Source organism: Podarcis raffonei, chromosome Z (assembly GCF_027172205.1).
Source record: "Podarcis raffonei isolate rPodRaf1 chromosome Z, rPodRaf1.pri, whole genome shotgun sequence".
Lineage (NCBI taxonomy): Eukaryota > Metazoa > Chordata > Lepidosauria > Squamata > Lacertidae > Podarcis > Podarcis raffonei.
In genome coordinates, this window is record NC_070621.1 from 40,913,483 (window position 1) to 40,934,431 (window position 20,949).

At 43.6% G+C, this 20,949-nt stretch overlaps 1 protein-coding gene across 3 annotated transcripts in view; it reads right to left on the reverse strand.

Moving 5' to 3' along the window:
* Window positions 1–4,575: 4,575 nt before the first annotated feature.
* Window positions 4,576–20,949, reverse strand: part of LONRF3 (LON peptidase N-terminal domain and ring finger 3) — a 40,039-nt gene continuing 23,665 nt past the window's right edge. For all 3 annotated transcript variants that reach the window (XM_053374171.1, XM_053374170.1, XM_053374169.1), the window contains 6 exons: window positions 20,376–20,490; window positions 18,551–18,672; window positions 9,775–9,933; window positions 8,257–8,419; window positions 6,389–6,538; window positions 4,576–5,515 (listed from right to left, as the gene is read on the reverse strand). In XM_053374171.1, the coding sequence (XP_053230146.1) occupies window positions 5,360–5,515; window positions 6,389–6,538; window positions 8,257–8,419; window positions 9,775–9,933; window positions 18,551–18,672; window positions 20,376–20,490 (865 nt within the window). In that variant the 3' untranslated portion in view covers window positions 4,576–5,359. The remainder of the gene's footprint in view (window positions 5,516–6,388; window positions 6,539–8,256; window positions 8,420–9,774; window positions 9,934–18,550; window positions 18,673–20,375; window positions 20,491–20,949) is intronic.

Sequence of the window (20,949 nt, forward strand, 5' to 3'; positions counted from 1 at the left end):
GGCACTACCCAACAGAGGGAATTCTAACAAGAACCCCCTGGTCCTCCTCTTCATTATTGCAACAGACCAGTTCACACTGGTGGTGAAGAGGAGTACATCCCATGGCTGCTTGCTCACTGATTAGCCCCTGCCTGAACAGCACACAGGTGTGAGCAAGTGATGAGGAAAGGGAGAAGCAGAAGCAACAGCAACAGGTTGCTATGGTGATGAGGAGGTAGACTCACTCATTGAAGGAGGGAGGCCTTTGACAAGCGCGCCCCCCTTAAAACCCCCATCGAACTGGCTTTTGTTAGTCTTGTAAGTGGGTAAAGGGCTGCAGCCCAAAGCTACACGCTTTCCTGGGAGCCCCACTGAACACACAGCTGGCCCTACTTCTGAATAAACATGAATAGGACTGCACTGCTAGAGCTCCAAAACTTTGCACAGGAATAAAAACAACCATTCTAAAAATAAACATATCATCTCTCCCCCCCAGCCCCCCTCAAAATACATGTGTGGCGGCAGACAGCATCTCAGCAGGGCGAGAGAAAGAGGCACCCACCACATGAGGATTTTGAAGTCCGTGTATATATTAAAAAAAAATCCTTTTTTTAATAAAAAAGTTCTTTAAATATCTGCAGCCCACTCCATCAGGGTCATCCTCAAAATCCAGTAAAACCTTTTTCAAAACAGTTTCATTTAACGGATTAATTTAAATATTTAATCGTTGATATTCTACCAATCTTGCTAAGTACCATAGGCTTAATATGCATTGCATGCTTAAGATTCCCCCCCCCCCCAAGTCAGCATCTCCTCTGACTTGGACTATATTGAAAGATGGCCTGAAGGGGGTCTCTACCAATTAGGGCAAACTGTAGAGTTGCAGAACTGTAAAAAATGGCAGTGGCATCATGAGTCCCCTTATTCAGCCATTCTCAATGTCACACAGAGAGAAAGCAACAATTCTGTGTTTCCACCCACAAGAAAAGCTGTTGTCCACATTTCTTTTACACACCCTTAATGGACCTGTGCCAAATTCTTACGTTACCAATATGGCAACCTTCCTAGTAACCAGTGGTTACCAGTGGTTTAACAAAAAATAGAAAAGATTTGGGCAAGACCCATCCAGAGAAGATAAATATAACTCATTGCAGGCCAAATTTTCCATTACTGGTTACATAAATTTATTCAGCTCTGCTATATGCAAACTGCCATTGTCTACCTCCCAGAAAGGTCTTCTACCTGAGGAGGTGAGTATGGGCGCACACAACCAAACCACACAACTGCAGTGTTGCTTTGCTCCCTATTTGTGACTGCATATATTTAATGAGTAGCTTCACAGTACAGTTTTGGTCTCGACACATCTTTGGTTTCTTTCAGGCAAATGCGCACACAAAATTCCGGGCACTTTTGAATGAGATCATTTCCGTTACTGTTTTTCTTTTTCTTTTTTACACTATCACTTGGAGTGGGTGGGAGGGAAACCGGCACAAAAATCCACAGGTGGGAGAAAAGTCTCTGAGGACCTAGTGCTATATAATGCCTGGAGTGGCCAGTTACATAGTGCAACAAGTGAGGAAATGTATCAACCAAAAGAAAAGAAAGACAGGTTTGCATAAAGTACAACATGCCGATTTACATACAGATGCACATTTGGAAATAGTAATAACAACAGCAACAACAATAATAATAATAATTCATTAAACTGAACTTGCATCTTTAAATAGAGGTCTTCAAATGCAGAGAACTGTCCTCCAAAATAGAACACAATGGAGATTTATGTAGAAAGCAGTGAGTCAGATTAGTAGCGTAACCAACTTTGACTTTTTTCATCAATTGCTTTCCACAATTGCTAGAGCATAGCCAATGAGGAGGCAGAGGTGGAGATTACATCCTCTGCCCCAGTTCCCAAGTCTGTTGTAAGCTACAGATCTGTAAGTACTTGGGGAAAGGACTTTTCTAATGGTGGCAGTACTGCTCTGGAATCGCATCCCCATTTAGGTCCACCATATATCTCTTTAAGTGTCATAGGGTTGCCCCTTCTTCGAGGAGTCATTTATGTAATAATAGTGCATTAGTGGCAGATTTACACTAGGCTGTCCACATGTCAGGCCCTTTTTTCAGCTGGAACTCAGTTCTGGCACCTCTCAGGTGGGTGTCATTGCCATAGTAAGAGAATAAGGGAGGCATTCACGGTGAGTTCTGGCACCTCTTTTTCTAGAAAAATAGCACTGTCGTATGCTGTTCTGCAACAGTTGTTCTGGGGTGCTCCTGCAATATTATTGTTCTATTGCTATTTGGAAGGGTAAAGGTAAAAGGCCGACTCTGGGGTTGCGGCGCTCATTTCACTTTATTGGCTGAGGGAGCTGGCGTACAGCTTCTGGGTCATGTGGCCAGTGTGACTAAGCTGCTTCTGGCGAAAGAGAGCAGCGCACGGAAACGCCGTTTACCTTCCCGCCCGAGTGGTACCTATTTATCTACTTGCACTTTGACATGCTTTCGAACTGCTGGATGGCACAAACAGTACTGAAAGCAGAATCAAGTAGAATCACCCCGATACCATCAAGAGCACAAATCGTCATGAATGCAGAATAAAAGGAACGTCTGTAGGGATCCGTGTTCATTCTACCAGGCTTTCGGCTATTATGAACTGCTTTTGTTTGCATTTAAGTCTTCTCCTTTGATCACATGTATATGTATATATAGATCTCATGATACCTTTGCACCATCTTGTTTTCAATCATTGCCTACTTTTGCTATTTTTATTTCATATTTTTGTAAACTGCCTTGAGCACTCCAGTAGAAAATAAACAGTTTTTTTAAAAAATAAAATAAATAAATCTGGCAATGCAATCGGTAGGAGTGCAAATATTAAATAAGACATTTCACCTGGTTTTAAGGACAGGTTTTCATCATGAGTCTGGAGGAGGGGAGCAGTGCGCGGTGGCGGCAGCATTTCAACCTCCTTCTTTGAAGTTTAAAAAGGGTCAACGTCTCTGCACATTAATGTCCATCACAGTAGTTTTCAGCCCCAGAACAACTCAATCCCCCCTCCACCACTCCCCCCCAAAATTTATACAACTGCAATGCATTTCCATTTGCAATGCAGACCTCATGTAAGAGCATTTCAGAGAACTGCAGCAAAACCTGTCCAGAAATATGTTAGGAGGCATCCAAACCACCACCAGCCTCGCAGTACAGTTAAGATAAAAGATACATGCTTTTAAAAAGTGATGTTGTTATCACATTATCTAAATAAAAACAATGCAGTTTTGCAGCAATTGGGAGCCAGAGGATGCAGGTGTCAGAAAAGCAACAAAGGAAAGGGAATGTAGGAGGCTGCCTTAGAACAGAGTCAGATCAATGGTCCGGCCAGCTGAGCATCATCTATGCTGACTGGAAGTGACTCTGTGGATTCAGGCAGGGGTCTCTCCCACTCCTAACTGGAGATGCCAGGGATTGAACTGGTGGCCTTCTGCATACAGGCAGATGTTCTACCACTGAGCAATGACCGCTCTCCAATTTAGGAATACATTCCCAAGGAGAGTAAATTGAGAATTACCAATGGGAGAGTAACACTGATAAAGCCAGTGGGAGCAGTATCTCAATCTGTTACTCTCCTGTAGGCAATCCGCATAATCTTCCTATGTGGAAAGTTCTTTGTGTCCTCCTGTTGCTGCCATCCAACCTGTCCCCAGTATAAAGGCTACCAAAGAAATGCTGTAAAAGAGTCTCTTCAAAGTGGTCTGCAGTTGTTTTGTGAACAGCCACCTAAGAGCTCAACTTGGCAAAGCCACAACATTCATTTAGATCAGAAAAATAACAGCAATCCCAAAGCAAACTGTCACAGCAAGCTTCTCTAAACAACAATATGAAGGACAGTGTGTTATGTACACCTTGTTCCCTTGTCCCTGATCATTCTTCCTTTGACCCTCACTGCTGTCCTTGAACATCCTTTTTACAAATTAAATGTCAAAACAAGATTTGTCCAGATGTTATCTGGCTCCTGGTACCAGGTACAGATAATTCTGTACTCAAAGAAAGAATTGTAAGTACTATTTTTGGTGTGTTTTTTTTAAAGAGAGAGAGAGAGAGAAATCCATCGAAGCATACCTTGACACATCTTCAAAAATTAGAGGGTTGGATCCAGACTTCAGTGGCAACCCAAACCCCACTTTCCTAGATGTAAGTCCTATTGAATTCAATGCAACTTACGTCTAAGTGGACTTGGTTAGGGTGGTGCTGTTAGTCATGCTTTGAACAGACCCAGCTAAATTAATCTTAGGTTAGTCATCATGATAATGTCACATTCATGTCAATGGGTCTACCCTAAGTATGACAAAGTCTGGATCCAACCCATTGTATCAGAGCCATTTAGACCTTCCACAAAATGTAAAAGCAAACTAGTTATCAAGCATGAGACTGCGTATTATTAACACTCCCACCCCCCATCTTCATGTTCATTATTAAAAACACTATAAGATAGTAAAGCAGCCAGACCTCTATGAAGAATACACACAGTCCTAGGCTATGATCCTAAACACACTTTCTAGGGGAGTAAGCTAAACGTATGTATGTATGTAAGCTAAATGAATGTAGCAGGATTTACATTAGAGGATCATGCTGTGAATTTGCAACTGAAAACCAAATAAACGTTTTTTAGTCCAAAATAATACTAATAATATCCATCAAAAACTTCTGAATACTGTTAATATACAGATTTTTTTAAAAAAACACACACCAAACCAGAACCCTTTGGAATATGCCTTGAAATAAAACAGCACGATGGCTAGTTATTTCAGCTTCACATTAAACCAGAAATATTTCAATGCAACTGTTCCCAGATAAAATAAAATAAAAATTTGGACAAACCCTTAAAAAAATTGTTTATAGCAAAAAAGAAAAAAAGTTCACATCTGTTTTGTTCACTTTCATTATGCATATATGTAGAAAGATATCTATATATTTATGGAAACATTGGTAATTCTTTTTGAACTGAAGAACCAACTCAGCAACATTAAGGCTGCAGCCCTTCAGAGTGGTTACATTGAAGTGAAGACCTGTCACGCTTTTCAGGACTTACTTCTGAGTAGAACGTGCTTGGGATCGTGCTGCATGCTCCCAGCACAGTTTTTGCTGTGTTGATGTTAGAGCCATTTCTCGCTCCAAAAAATCATTCTCTGTTAACACATCATTGCAACTAGCTAAAGGGCTCTTCCACCCGTGAAGCTTAACCTTGCAGATCTTGCTTCAGCTGGCGAAGAGACAATGAGATGTAATAGCAGGAGAGAAAGCTCAAGAAGCCATCAGTGTAAGGAAACAGCCGAGAGACGCTCAAGTATTCTAACAGGATTCACAGGATCTCTTGCGCCGCTTATCCTCATGGTCCTGGGTTGGCCATATAGTCAAGAATGCGCTTGATGCCGAGGAGACGTTCTTTCAGGGATGTCATGGCAAGAAATGGGAGCTGGGCTCTGTTCTCAAGAGGAAAGACAGCAAGGATCCACCAACACCAGGCAGGGCCATTGGGGTTGGACTGCAAGGAAGAGCAAGCATTATTGTTAACAGCCATGGTTAATAATTGGAGAAAGTGGCAGGATGGAACCCCGTATTCAGGAACTGCCAACCTAATTGTAACATCTTAAATTAAAAGGCAACGTGCCATATTTTTCGCTCTATAGGGCACACTTTTCCCCCTCCAAAAATTAAGGGGAAATGTGTGTGCGTCCTATGGAGCGAATGCAGGCTCCTTGGCTTCAGTGATAGTAACGCGAAGCCTACCAAGCGCAGAGGGAGCGCTCGCTCCCTCCATGCTCCGGAGGCTTCGTGTTGCTTTCGCTGAAGCCTGGAGAGCAAGAGGGATAGCTGCCTGAAGCCTTTGGAGCACAGCGTGAGTTCCCGCTGCGTTCCGCAGGCTTCAGGTTCCTTTTGATGCAGCCGGGAGAGCAAGACTGTCCGCGCAGCCTGTCCGCTGCTCTTTGGGGCTGCGGGGGGGGGTAAGATTTCCCCCCCTTGATTTCCCCCTCTAAAAACTAGGTGCTCCTTATGGTCCGGTGCGCCTTATGGAGCGAAAAATACGGTATATAACAACATGAATAAGCTTCATATAATTAAATAACTGAAACTATACCCAAGGTAAACTACACAAAAAAATGCAAGGATGGCATGCAAAGCATCACTCTGTTCTAAACAGTGTACTCCAAGGTTAAGGAATAGAGGAAGCTGCCTTATACCAAGCCAGACCATCAGTTCATCTAGTTTGGTACTGTCTACACAGACTGGCAGCAGCTCTCCAGGTTTCCAAGGTTTTCACACGCCCAGGCCTGCCTGGAGACGCCTGGGATTGAACTGGGCAAATTGAGTGAGCTCAAATTCTTGTCCCTGCCGGAGTGTTACATCCTGTACCTACCTGTGGATCTGAATCCTTGGCAGGCATTAGACCAAAGTGACCAAGGATACGAGACTTGAGCCCTGGACCGAGGGCATCAAACCACTTGTAGGCCTCGTCATATACAGACTCGTGAAGGAGCTTCAGCTCAGCACTTTCTGCTCCTTGCACCTGGAATCATAGAGTTGTAGAGTTGGAAGGGGGACACAAGGGTCATCTAGTCCAACCCTCTACAATGCAGGAATCTTTTGCCCAACGTGGGGCTTGAACCCACAATCCTAAGATTAAATCTCGTGCTCTACCAAACTGAGCTATCCCAGGAGGTATCACCAGGGAGCGTCAGGGGAAAAACAGTTTTAGAGGGATTCTAACAAAGAAACCCAGGCACCTGGATTAGTTGTCAAGATTGTAGGCTGGATTTGGGATGGTCAAGTCAAGGCATTCCTCACTGAAGCTGGCCTATCTCACAGGGTTGTTGCAAGAATAAAATAGTATACCACAATCAGCTCCTTGGAGGAAAGGGGGCTATGCAATGATACTGGTAACAAATAATTGATATTAAACAGCTGCCTTTACTGTACTGTTTTTGGCACCTGCTATAATTTATGATGATGATGATGATGATGATGCAAGCCTACCCAGACATGTGAATTTGACATGTAGCTTTATTTTACATATGTTTGTCTTTGAACCTGCTGGTTTTATTTTTAAAAAATATTCCACCCAACTTACCTTACCTGGTAATTTTAATGTATATATTTATGTAAACCAGGTAGGTTTTGATGAAGCAGTATATAAATCCTGTTAAATTAAATTAAATTACAGCAGTAAGAAAGCATGGATATGTCAGGAATCCAGAATGCAGTGGTGGCCACGACACTGAATCAGTAGCCGCAGGCCCACTGGCTGAGGGGCTTGACTGGCTTTCTGGCTCTGAGCCAGATACTGGGGCCCACTGAACCAGAGAGTGGTAGGCAGGAGACCACTGAACATCAGGACTCCACAAATTAGGGTCTGCAGAGCCAAGGCCATGACAGACACCTTCCCTGAGCCTAAGGAACAAAGTAGTCCTGTTACTATCTTGTCGGTCCTATGGTCAAGGGAGGGCACAAGACCACATCCCTACTATGCATCAGAGAATCGTAGAGTTGGAAGGGACCCCAAGGGTCATCTAGTCCAACCCCCTGCAGGAATCTCAGCTAAAGCATCCATGACATATGGCCATCCAACCACTGCTTAAAAACCTCCAAGGAAGGAGAGTCTACCACCTCCTGAGGGAGAACGTTCATGGCTCCCTGCAAAGAATTCTAGGAGCTGTAGTCCTTTAAAGCAGTGCTCCCCAATCTTTTTATCGCCGCGGACCAGTAAATGTTTGATAATTTTTCCGTGGCCCGCTTGTTTTGAGCTGAGTCCCCCCCCTCCGTGCACTTACCTCACGGCAGCTTCTCTTCAGTCCCCGCGTCTCCGACCTCGAGTCCTCAGTCCTCCCGTGGTGCCTCCTCCTTGGCCAATGGCGTGAGGTTTGCCTTTCGGCCAATCAGGAAGTGGGTGGACCCACTCCCTGATTGGCCAGGAGGAGCATCAGTGTAACAATAGCGAATTTTCATTCGCTATTGTCACACAATGGGCAGGCTTGAGAAGGCGCAATGCTCTGCGCCTCGGCCGCCCGCCACAGTGAAATGATTTGAAGTTCCTCGGGCAGCCCGGTGCCGATTGATCCACGGACCGGCACCGGCCCGCGGCCCGGGGGTTGGGGAACACTGCTTTAAAGGGTCTGGGAGTTGTTTGGAGACACCATAGAGCTCTAGTTTCCAGAGTGGTTTAACAACAATTCCTGTTCCCAGGGAACTCTAGAAGCTGTAGCTCTGGCACATCGAGTCAATGCTCACCTTCTGATCTTCTATGTACTCAATGTCTGCGGTGTTGTATCCATCGCGTTGGCCATGCTTCAACACCTTGAACCTCCTCTTGCCAATACTGTCAACCACAGATCGGCCGTCAGCAAAGAACTGAACATTTTTTATCTCCAGCATACAGCCATAATCTGCAAATCTGTAAGCCAGAAAGGACAAGGTAAAGAAACAAGAGTTACTCTTTTCTGGCCGCAGTTTCCACAGGTCAATGGTGAAGACATTCAGCAGTCTACTTCAGACTTGCTCAACTTGGTGTCCTTCCATACATTTTAGGATTTACCCCCCAGCCAGATGGAGCTTGTGGTCCACAGAACCATAGGAAGCTGTCTAATCAGACCATTGATGCATCTCACAGTATTGCCTACAGCAGGGGTTGGGAACCTCAGGCCCAAAGGCCAAATGTGGCTCTCCAAGCCTCTCTATTTGGCCCTCATGACTCTCTCCACACCACACACCTCATTGGCCCAGCATTGCAACCTCATTGAGTGTTGGTACCTGTCAGGGCTGGGTACCAGGAGCAGGTCAGTAATAACTCACACAGCATCAGTGTGAGCTATTAAAGGAAAAAAACAGCTCAGGAGGCCAGGCCTAGTAAGCACAGCTGGTGGATCTTGCCCCTATAAGGGAGTGGCAAGGACTGAAGGTCCCTGCCTTCCCACAGCTAAGTCTCCTCCCGGGTTCTTCCAAGGAGCCTGAGCCTTCCTCACCTTCTGTATCTCTGCTCTGCCCTCTTCATATCTCTGTGGGTACTGGGCAACCAAGATGGAGGGGAGCTGGTCACAGCAGGAAAGGGAGACTACTTGGCTTCTTCTCTGCCTCTTGGCCCCCCTCCTCTACAGCCTCCTCTTCTGCCTCAGATTCTGTACCGCTCTCTGCCCCAGCCTCTTCCTGCTCACTAAACCCTGTTGCGTCTTCAGCTTCCAACACCTCCTCCCCACACTCTGCCCCCTCTTCTCCCTCTGGCCATTCATCTTTGCCCCACCACCACTCCGCAGGCTCTGAGCCATCTTCCCTTGGGGGTTCCTCAGCTGGTTTCTCCCACCATTCCTCTGTGCCCAACCAGTCCATGACAATGCCTGGCTGGAATGTGCCCTTGAATTTTGATAACGCTTCTTGCTTCCCTGGGTGGAGGAAAGAGTGAATGTGCGCACAAACTACCCTGTTGTACAAAGGCAAAATGTTCACCTGTTGCTCCACCCACGTTTTCCTCTGGTACTACCCACCACTGGAATTCAGCCCCTGCCGGGAAGAGAATGTGGCCCCTAGGCTCAAGCAACTTATTCCCCTCTGGTCTACGCCAACTGGGAGGAGGTCCCCAGGTATTCAGAGAAGAGCCCCTCTCAGCCCTACCTGGATATGCAGGAAAATTGTGCACTACCACTGGGCAGTGACCCTTCCTCCCCCTCCCCCCCACGTCCAAAACATCTGGAGGGACTCATGTTGGGCAAAGCTGGTCTAGCAGCACATAACAGCATCATGCTCTCTGTCACTCACCCTCTGACAGGGTCGCCAAGGCACATCCCAAACTGCTTGGTGCCAGTTTCCATACATCTGCGGATCATCAGACGGTAGCATGGTTCAAAGATGTGCAGCGGGCAAGGGACGGTCGGGTAGGCAATCGTGCAGACAAAGATGGGGACGTTCTTATTCAAGCTGCAGGACAAACTTTTGGGTTAAGACTCTGAACATGCCACACTTGCTCACAATGCAAAACACAAGAGAGGCAGGGTGTGGAAGAGGGGCAAATATTAAACTGACAGAGAGGGCGGCGATCAACTCAGAATATCGTTTGTTTCTTCATATTGTACTAGGAGAGAAAGCCCGCAGTTCCTGGTTTTTTGTATCGTTTTGCTGATCTACTAGATTTTTAGCCGTCGTCTGCATTCATATGTGGGGTTTACAGTGCTACCTCGGGTTACAAACGCTTCAGGTTACAGACTCCGCTAACCCAGAAACAGTACCTTGGGTTAAGAACTTTGCATCAGGATGAGAACAGAAATCACGCGGCACCAGCACAGCGGCAGCAGGAGCCCCCATTAGCTAAAGTGGTGCTTCAGGTGAAGAACAGTTTCAGGTTAAGAACGGACCTCCAGAACGAATTAAGTACGTAACCAGAGGTACCACTGTATCGTGTTAGTTTTTCCTGGCGCTTCTGTCTCGGTTTCTAACATCCCTTTTATGCTGCAGTATCTGTTGTGTTATGGGACTGTGGCTTTTTGATCAATATACTGCAATGGAACACTAGTTTTTAAATGGTGAGAAAAAAGTGTATGCTGGGATGCCGCTTCATATTTAGTCACACACAACTCCTGCTATTTTCCAAGTTAACAGGGTGGCAAGCTGATTTTCTCTCTCTCTCTGGAAACAATGAACACAGAATGGGTACTAAACTTCCACTAGATTCCCAGGTGGGTTTTTTTATGTTGTGGGAAAGATCATAGCCATATTCAGGCCACACCATGCATTTAAAGCAGTATTATACTACTTTTAATGGTCATGGCTCCCCCCAAAGGAATCTGGGACTTGTAGTTTAAGGGTGCTGAGAGTTGTTAGGTGACCCCTATTCCCCTCACAGAGCTACAGTAATTTTAGTTCTGTGGTAATTTTAGTTCTGTGAGGAGAATAGGCGGTCTCCTAACAACTCTCAGCACTCTTGGCAAACCACACCTCCAAGGATTCTTTGGGGGAAGCCATGTTTGCTTAAACCCAAGAACAGGGTCCTCTCAGAGAAAAACAGACTTCATTCTTAATGAATCCTTGCTCCTGGCCTGCAAGTGCTCCAATTGGAGAATAGCCTTTACCAAAGGTGTCATGAGCTTTGAAGACACTTGAACTTAGGACGCAAGGGAGAAACATACTAAGAGGAAGGCATGCTTGTCAAATCCACGCCGTGATCAACTCCTGCCTGAAACCAATGTCCCCACTGTGGAAGGACGTGTGGCTCCAGATTTGGCCTCTACAGTCACTTACGGACTCACTGTTAAGACTGTGCTCATGGAAGACAATCTTACTCAGCTACAAGTGCATAGCTGTCAACTTACAGATTTGAAAATAAGGGACCAGCAGCCAAAATAAGACAAGGAAGATTCTTGGCAATTGAAATTCAAGTTCAAGGAGAAAAATTTTTGATAGTGGGAATATATGCACCTAATGAGGGGAAATCAGAATTCTTTAAGAAGTTGCATGAGACTTTGTTGGATTATCTGGACTATAACTTAATAATGATGGGAGATATGAATGGAGTAGTTTCGACGAACATGGACAAAACTCAAAGACAAACATTGACCAAGGATGGAAGACTACCAAAAACATTTTTTGAAATGACCGACAATATGGATCTGATTGATATATGGAGAACAAAGAACCCCCTTGAAAGAGAGGGAACTTTTTTTTCCGAAGCCAAATTGACATGGACTAGAATTGACCAAATTTGGGTCACTAGAGGAATGGCATCAAAGATAAAAAAAGTGGAAATCTGCCCGAAGACTTGCACCGACCACAACCCAGTAAAAATGGTGATGAAACAAACAACAACTGGCACTTTTAGATGGAGAATGAATGACAACTTGTTTAGAGATCAAGAGGTATACAAAAAGGCTCAAAAAACCCTGAGAGATTATTTTGAAATAAACATGAATACTAATGTGGAGAAAAGAGTAATTTGGGACGCAAGCAAAGCCGTAATGAGAGGATTTTTGATACAACAAAATGCAATCCAAAAGAGAATGCAGAATGAAAAAAAAGATAAGATTTTGGAGAAGATAAAGGATGGAGAAAAAAGATTAAGATCAAAACCAAAGTCCCAAGAGATTCTGAGAGAAATTAAACTTTATCAAACACAATATATGGAATTGATGAATCAAGAAATAGAGTGGAAAATTAAACAAATGAAACAAAAGACATTTGAATCAGCTGATAAATGCGGTAAACTTCTGGCTTGGCAATTACGTAAAAGACAAAAATTTAATATGGTCTCAAGTCTAGAAGTGGAAGGAAAGAGTATTCATAAGCCCAATGAGATTAGAAATTGTTTTCAAAGATATTTTAAACAACTATACTCACAAGGGCCGCAGAAAGAAGAGGACATAGACCAATTTATTGAAAAGTATGGATTACAAAAAATCTCTCAGGAACATAAAATTGTGTTGAACCAGAAAATAACTGAACAAGAAATAGAAGGGGCCATTCAAAAGATGCAATTGGGCAAATCTCCAGGACCAGACGGACTCACTTCCAAGTACTATAAGATGTTGAAGGAGTGGATTATACAACCAATGAAGGAAGTTTGTAACGAAATTTTGGAGGGGAAAAGGGCACTGGATTCGTGGAAAGAGGCCTATATTACACTAATACCAAAGACAGAGACAGAAAAGACTCAGCTTAAGAACTATCGTCCCATCTCGCTATTGAATGTGGATTACAAAATATTTGCTGATATTTTAGCTAACAGACTGAAGAAGGTTTTGACAGAGGTGATTCATGGGGACCAAGCGGGCTTTCTCCCGAGAAGACATTTGTCAGCTAATGTAAGGAACATTATTGACATTTTGGAAATGTTAGAAGTGAACATAAACACTAAAGCTGTCCTTATATTTGTTGATGCGGAGAAAGCTTTTGACAATATTTCTTGGAGTTTCATGAAGAAAAATCTTCAGGGGATGGGGGTAGGTCAAGGATTTGAAAATGGTATTGGTGCAATATATTCAGAACAGAAAGCTAAACTAATTGTGAACAATGTGGTTACAGAGGAATTTAAGATAGAAAAAGGAACACGTCAGGGGTGCCCAATCTCTCCATTACTTTTTATATCGGTCCTGGAGGTTTTGCTAAATAGGATTAGATGTGATCAGTTGGTTAGGGGGATTCAGGTCGGAGTTAAACAATATAAACTGAGAGCATTTGCAGATGACTTAGTACTTACTTTACAAGAGCCAGAACCTAGTACAAAAAGGGTTTTAGAACTAATTCAAGAGTTTGGTCAAGTAGCAGGATTTAAATTGAATAAAACTAAAACTAAGGTTTTGGAGAAAAACTTAACACCTATGGAAAGGGATAGGTTTCAGAATGAGACAGGTTTAACGGTGGCTAAGAAAGTGAAATATCTGGGGATAAATATGACAACTAAAAATTTGAACTTATTTAAAGATAATTATGAAAAATGCTGGATAGAAGTGAAAAAAGACTTGGAAATTTGGACGAAATTGAAGCTTTCCTTGTTGGGTCGAATTGCAGTTATAAAAATGAATGTATTGCCTAGAATGTTATTTTTGTTCCAAACTTTGCAGATTGTGGATAAGATGGATTGTTTCAAGAAGTGGCAAAGAGATATTTCTAAATTTGTCTGGCAGGGCAAAAAGCCCAGAATAAAATTTAAGATATTAACTGATGCAAAAGAAAGAGGGGGGTTTGCCCTGCCAGACTTAAAACTTTATTATGAATCAGCAGCTTTCTGCTGGTTGAAGGAATGGCTACTACTTGAGAATACAGATATTTTGGATTTAGAAGGATTTAATAACATTTTTGGGTGGCATGCATATTTGTGGTACGACAAGGTTAAAGCCCACAAAGCTTTTAAAAACCATATTGTCAGGAAAGCATTATATAATGTCTGGACAAAATATAAGGATTTGTTGGAAAATAAAACTCCTAGGTGGTTATCGCCAATGGAGGCAAAGGCTGTGAAAAAACTTAATATGGGGCTGAAATGGCCGAAATATTGGGAAATTGTGGAACAGGAGGGGGACAAATGGAAATTGCAGAGTTATGAGAAATTAAAAGATAAAGTGCGGGACTGGCTTCATTATTATCAAATAATGGAGGTCTTTAAGTCAGACAGGAAAAATGGCTTCCAGGTGGAAAAATCAAAACTCGAGACAGAATTGTTAGAATCCAGAACAAAGAATTTGTCAAAAATGTATAACTTGCTGCTGAAATGGAATACACAGGATGAAACAGTTAAATCAGCTATGATTAAGTGGGCACAAGACATTGGTCATAACATTATGTTTGAAGACTGGGAACGGTTGTGGACCACCGGTATAAAGTTCACGGCGTGTAACGCCTTAAAAGAAAATATTATGAAAATGATTTATAGGTGGTACATGACCCCAGTCAAACTTGCTAAGATTTACCACTTGTCTGACAATAAGTGTTGGAAATGTAAAGAGAGTGAAGGTACATTCTTTCACCTCTGGTGGACGTGCCCAAAGATTAAGGCTTTCTGGGAGAAGATTTATAATGAAATAAAAAAGGTATTTAAATATACCTTTCCGAAGAAACCAGAGGCCTTTCTCTTGGGGATGGTTGGCCAGTTGGTGTTAAAGAAGGACAGGACATTCTTAATGTATGCTACAACAGCAGCAAGAATACTGATCGCGAAGTATTGGAAGACAGAAGAACTACCCACCGTGGAAGAATGGCAGATGAAAGTTATAGACTATATGAGACTGGCAGAGATGACCGGCAGAATCCGAGACCAGGGAAAAGAGACATCGGAAGAAGAATGGAAGAAATTTAAATATTATCTTAAGAAACACTGTAAAATTGTGGAATGCTGAGACGTTGTGGATTTGGAAAATATGAGGTTGAATGCTGTAACCATTATGTTATATGAAAAGAAAGGTTAAAATTTATTTATTAGAAAATAGGGAAGGATTTGTTGATCATAATTAATTAGGGATTGGAATGCAGTAAGGGGAGGTATGAGGAGGTCGGGAAAATCTTTTATGAAAAAAGGGTTTGAAATTATACATGTGGTGTTTTTTGTGTTTTGTGTGTGTTTATGTTTTTTGTTTTGTTGTGATTTGTGTCTTTATAATCTGTGAAAAATTAATAAATATTTATAAATTAAAAAAAAACAAAATAAGGGACCTGCAGCCTCACCTGTTCCAGGCACTCCAGTCTTCCTGTCCTCCTGCAGTCTGGTCAAACTCATGCTGGTAGCTTCGAGAACACTGTCCAACCAACTTTGTAACCAGAGGTTCAACTGAATAGAATCTGAATCACATGCACCACAAGGCCTATGCAGCCTCAACTTAAGATGGCTCCCTGGCCTGGCTTTGCACTGCAAAGTTTGCAGCAGCACGTGCAACAAAATGGCGTCCAGCATTCAAAACCCCCCTCAGTTTGCATTAACTAGCCACACACAAGGCATGCAAACTCCACCCCCCAGTCGTTCTTAGACTTCTTATTGGGTGAGCAACACAGCCAAGCAACACAGTTGGAGCCTCCCTCCTCCCTGGCCAGCAGGAAGGGGGGGAGAGGAGCTGCTTCCTTTGAAATTTAAGGGACATCATTAAAGGGACATTTAAGGGACATCCATCAATAAGGGACAGCAGCGGGACATGGCGCTGGAATAAGGGACTGTCCCTTCAAATAAGGGACACTTGACAGCTATGCGAGTGATAGCCAACACTCCCCAAGGGTGGTGGTGGTAAATGTTTTAACACCTCCCAGATTTTTGGGGGGTGGGGGTGGGGGAGCCATGATTGCCTAAAGTAGCACCACAGTTTTTTAAATGTATGGTTTGCATGTGGCCTATCAGGTAAGGAAATGTAAAGAAAATGTTCTTCTTTGAATAATAGGTTTGGAATTGCCCAAGAAAGATGTTAGATTGTTTTTGTATGCCACAACTGCTGCTAGAATTTTGCTGGCTAAAAATTGGAAAACACAAGAAGTGCCAACAGTGGAGGAATGACAGATGATGATGACGGACTTTTGGGAGCTAGCCGACCTGACCGGAAGAGTCCGTGACCAGAAGGAGGAGGAATGCCAGAAGGAATGGACGAAATTTAAAGACTACTTAGCTAAATATGCTAAGATAACTAAAATAGAAATACTTGCAAGCACCAGATTGGCCTAGGATTTAAATATGTCATGTTATAGAACAATATGTTTAAAGTTAAAATGAAAAGAAAGAAAGAAAGATGTTAATTGACTAAGTAAATTTTATGTGAAAATAGTTTTGGAAAACCGTTACAATGATATACATAGAAACTCAGCCAGGGGGATTTGAAGAAGTCACCCAGCAATGTTAACAAAAATGGAACTATTACAGTTAGGACCAATGTTGGTTTGTTTGTTTGTTTATTTGTTTCCTTTTTCCTTTTTTGATGTTTCTTATAAATTTGGAAAATCAATAAAAAAATTGGGGGGGGGGAGGAAATGTAAAGAAAATGTTGTCTGAATGCAGCCATAGAGCAAAACCCAACCTGTGCAACCCCAGCCATCTTGATGCAGTCAAAATTAGGGATGGGTACATCCCTACACCCCAACAATTTCCAACAGAGCAGGCTTTTCCCCGCTGCCCAGCTAAAAAGAGTGGGCAAGGCTCCCCTGGGGGGGGGTTGGTGCATCACATACAGTGTAATCAGTGAGTACATCAGCCATATGAAACCCACGCACAGCTTACACATTGCTGAACCTCTCCAGCAGCGCATGGAGGGTTATTCAGAACTAGCCCCCCCCCCCAGTCTCTTGTCCTTCTCCAAACACCTGTTTATGATCTGTTGGGCACAGAGGATTATCTTTTCAATGTACTGCTGATGAGAGAATCAAGGTCGCAGCTTGTGATCCCTTATCTTGTACCAGGATAGCACATCGTGTTCCTACCCTTTCCGCTCAACTGAACAGAGAAAGGGAGCTTGAAAAATGCAGACTTCTGCACAGAGATGTTGCAGGAGATAGGGTACCAAAGCCTGCTTGGTGTGAGAGTTCTGAGCAGTGCTTTTTTCTGTGGGGACACAGGGGTATGAATACCCCTAAACATTTTGTGAATCTTTGTACTTTTGTCCATTTACTATATATATATTTTTTGGAGTCAAAATGAGAGTACCTCTAAACATTTTTTAATTAAAAAAACCCACTGGTTCTGAGAATGCTAAAAGCTTATGTGAATCCCCTCTGGAACCAGAGAGAGATTCAAGAGAAGACTGATAGGCTTTATAATTAATTTTTTATTTTTATTATTTTTATTTTTATTATTATTATTATTATTATTATTATTATTATTATTACCAGCCCATCTGGTTGGGTTTCCCCAGCCAATCTGGGCGGCTCACAGCACATTTCCAAAAATACTAAAACTTCAAACATTGAAAACTTCCCTAAACAGAGCTGCTTTCAGGTGTCTTCTAAACGTCAGGTAGTTGTTTATTTCCTTGACATCTGAAGGGAGGGTGTTCCACAGGGAGGGTGCCACTACCGAGGAGTGCCAATTTTGCCTTGGTTCTCCTGCCACCATCTATCTTCTCCTGTCACTGCCTGCTCTGCCCCATCCAGCATGACAGAGATTAGGCACTGCCATCAGCCCCACAAGGTCTCATGCAATTTTGGGAGAAATCCTGCCCCAAATGGACGCAATTTTGCCCAAAATCAGCACAGATAGAGTTGGCACTTTGCCTGTGGGTGTGCTTCCCCGTGGGCTCCTGCCGCCTGAAGTAGCAAGCTCACCTTGCCTAATGGGTGAGCTGGTTCTGAAGGAGGCAACAGTCAGAAAATTCTCCTAAGCCTTCACCTTCAGGTGAATAAGTTTTATTGCTTCACTGGACTTTGCTCGCATAAACCCCAACAACACCTTGGGCACAAAGGAATTCTACCCCAGCTGACAGGATAATTAAGAAACAAAACTTTCAGGTCAAACCTTAAGTCATAAACACTTACGGTTGTAGCCACTCAAGAGCAGACCTATTGAAATTAACGGACCTGGGTCTATTAATTTCAGTGGGTTTACTGTAAGCAAGAATTAGCTAGCTATAATCCTTATCCATGAATCTACAGTGGTACCTCAGGTTAAGTACTTAATTTGTTCTGGAGGTCCGTACTTAACCTGAAACCATTCTTAACCTGAAGCACCACTTTAGCTAATGGGGCCTCCTGCTGCTGCCGCGCCGCTGGAGCACGATTTCTGTTCTCATCCTGAAGCAAAGTTCTTAACCTGAAGCACTATTTCTGGGTTAGTGGAGTCTGTAATCTGAAGTGTATGTAACCTGAAGCGTATGTAACCTGAGGTACCACTGTATTTAAAAATGATTATACAGAACTATTGCAAACATTTGTTACATGAAACCATTTTTTGGTAGGTTGATAGCTGAGTGTATTTGAGGTAAGGTTCTGATTCTCTCCCCCAATGCACTGGGTCAGTTCTACGTCAACAGAATAACTTTCTGACACTTTTCATAACTCTTCACTCCTGGAGGGTTAAATATTGGGAAGGGAGGTGGAAGAGGGGAAATCCACTTGGAGGGGACTGGGTAAAAAACATATGACATACTTGGAAAGTTCAGCAATTTCCTCTTCATGGAGCCTCCTTCTTTCTGTGAGTTGCTCAGGAAGGTACTTTGCTATTAAGTCTTCCACCAGCACTGTCTTACAGTGTTTCCTTATTGCCAAACACTGGAACAGAAAACAGGGATTCCTCTCAGGCTTGGTTTAGAAATGTTCAGGATTCTGTTAGAGCAGCTTCCCCTGTTAAAATCTTCAGCTTCATCTGATTTTATTTTTTTTGTCCTCTAGCTAACAGCTTTGTGCCTTTAGTGGGGGCAGCCTGAGTGCCTCTGAAACTGCCCTACTGCCTCTGAAACTGCCCTTGTATCTACCTGGAGCCCTTTCAAGGGTGTATGGAATAAAATGTGACAAGCAAATAATAGTGCCATTAACATGTCTGAATCAATAGGTTCTGGGGCAGAAGCCCAATATGCTAAATTCTACTAGTGGGCGGGGAGTTGTGTGATTTCCAGGTGGGCGGAGTTATGAATACGAAAGTTTGCAAAGAAACCATGCTCACCGACCAAGCATTGCTACCTGCTCTACACCTGACATGAAGTGTGGGGCAGGCAAAGATGGGGTTGGGCCTAAGGCAGGTGGGGGGGGAGGGTTTCCACATAGTGCTTTGCATGCCCTGAACATGGTAGGGGCTTTTATACCTAGCAGGGAACCTAAAACATACAAAATGTTAAATGCTAAATGGACTGAAATGTTAAAATGGATTAAAATTCACACCAGTATTTGTAAGCATCGGGGAAAGGTAAAGGGACCCCTGGCCATTAGGTCCAGTCGTGGATGACTCGGGGGTTGCGGCGCTCATCTTGCTCTATAGAGTGAGGGAGCCGGTGTTTGTCCGCAGACTGCTTCCAGGTCATGTGGCAAGCATGACTAGGCTGCTTCTGGCAAACCAGAGCAGCGCAAGGAAACACCATTTACCTTCCCGCCGGAGCGGTATCTATTTATCTACTTGCACTTGGCATGCTTTCGAACTGCTAGGTTGGCAGGAGCAGGGACCGAGCAACGGGAGCTCACCCCATCGCGGGGATTCAAACCGCCAATCTTCTGATCGGCAAGTCCTAGGCTCTGTGGTTTAGACCACAGCGCCACCCGTGTCCCATTAAGCATTGGGATAGACTTGTATAAGCATGAATGTCCAGCAGGATACCATGGTCAATGGTATCAAATGCCAACAAAGGATCAAGCGGCAGGAGCAAAGTCACACACCCCCTCTGTCCTGCTCTCTGCAAAGGTCATCCATCAGGGCAACCAAAGGCGACTCAGTTCTGTGGCCAGGCCTGAACCCAGATTGGAATGGATCCAAATAATCCACGTCCTCAAATAATGCCTGCAGCTGCCTCACTACAGACTTCTCCACCACCTTCCCCCAAAACAGGTTATTGGCAACTGGTCAATAGCTGTTCCAATCCCTAGGGTCCAGAGCCAGTTTCTTTAGAAGCAGCAGGGACCACCCCCTCATGCAGTGAAGTATTAACCACTGGACCCAACCAGTTACCCTCCCTCCGCTGTATTTCATAAGCCAAGAGGGGCAGGGGTTGAGGGGGCATGAGCAGAATGCCTAACATGGGCTATGGCAAAAGGAGCGTTTCAATACAGGAACTCAGGAAGCTGCCTATTCCAGAGGGGAATTCCTAGCCCTACATGGAGATGGAGGGATTTGAACCTGGGATCTCCTGCATGGAAACCAGTTGTTCTGCCCATTGCGATAGAGTCCTTCCAGTTTCATGACTCATTTCAGTCCCTAACCCACCCCAGGTGCATGCCAATATTTAGAGAAACATCAGTGACAAGACACAAGCAACACACAGGCTCACCTCTGAGAGACCCTCTTTGCACAGGGGGCAATTTGGTTTGTGATCCAAACATCTTTCAAGGCATTTCAGGCAGAAGGTATGTCCACAAGGGGTGGTGACAGGTTCGTAGAAGACCCTGGTACGGAAAAATCAGGAGAGGAAAGAAAAGCAATACAATCTTTTAGCAGGAATAATGGAAGGCATGGGAATTCACAGCAGTTGACACCCATGAACAATCAATGTGGCAAGGGTGAAGTTCCAAACATCCCAAGGACCAAAAACATCAGGAGTGTTACAAGTAGAACAGCAACAGAATGTTGCTGTGTGAGGTCTTCCTATCCGGACTTTCAGCCAGCCTTTTGGAAGATACTCCACTCAGTTTCCTCATTTTTCTTGTCTAAATCAGTCAGAATGCCTTGATCATTGAGCATACTCAGTCCTCATTGGGCTGACTGAGGTGTCCCTTCCTTAATTTTTTATTTCTTTCCAAATCCTGGGATTTCCCTGAACCTACTGATGTCCCTTTGTTTGTGTTATATAGTCAATAGTCACATATTAACTATATAAGGATCCACAGAGAGAATGAGTTCCTTTA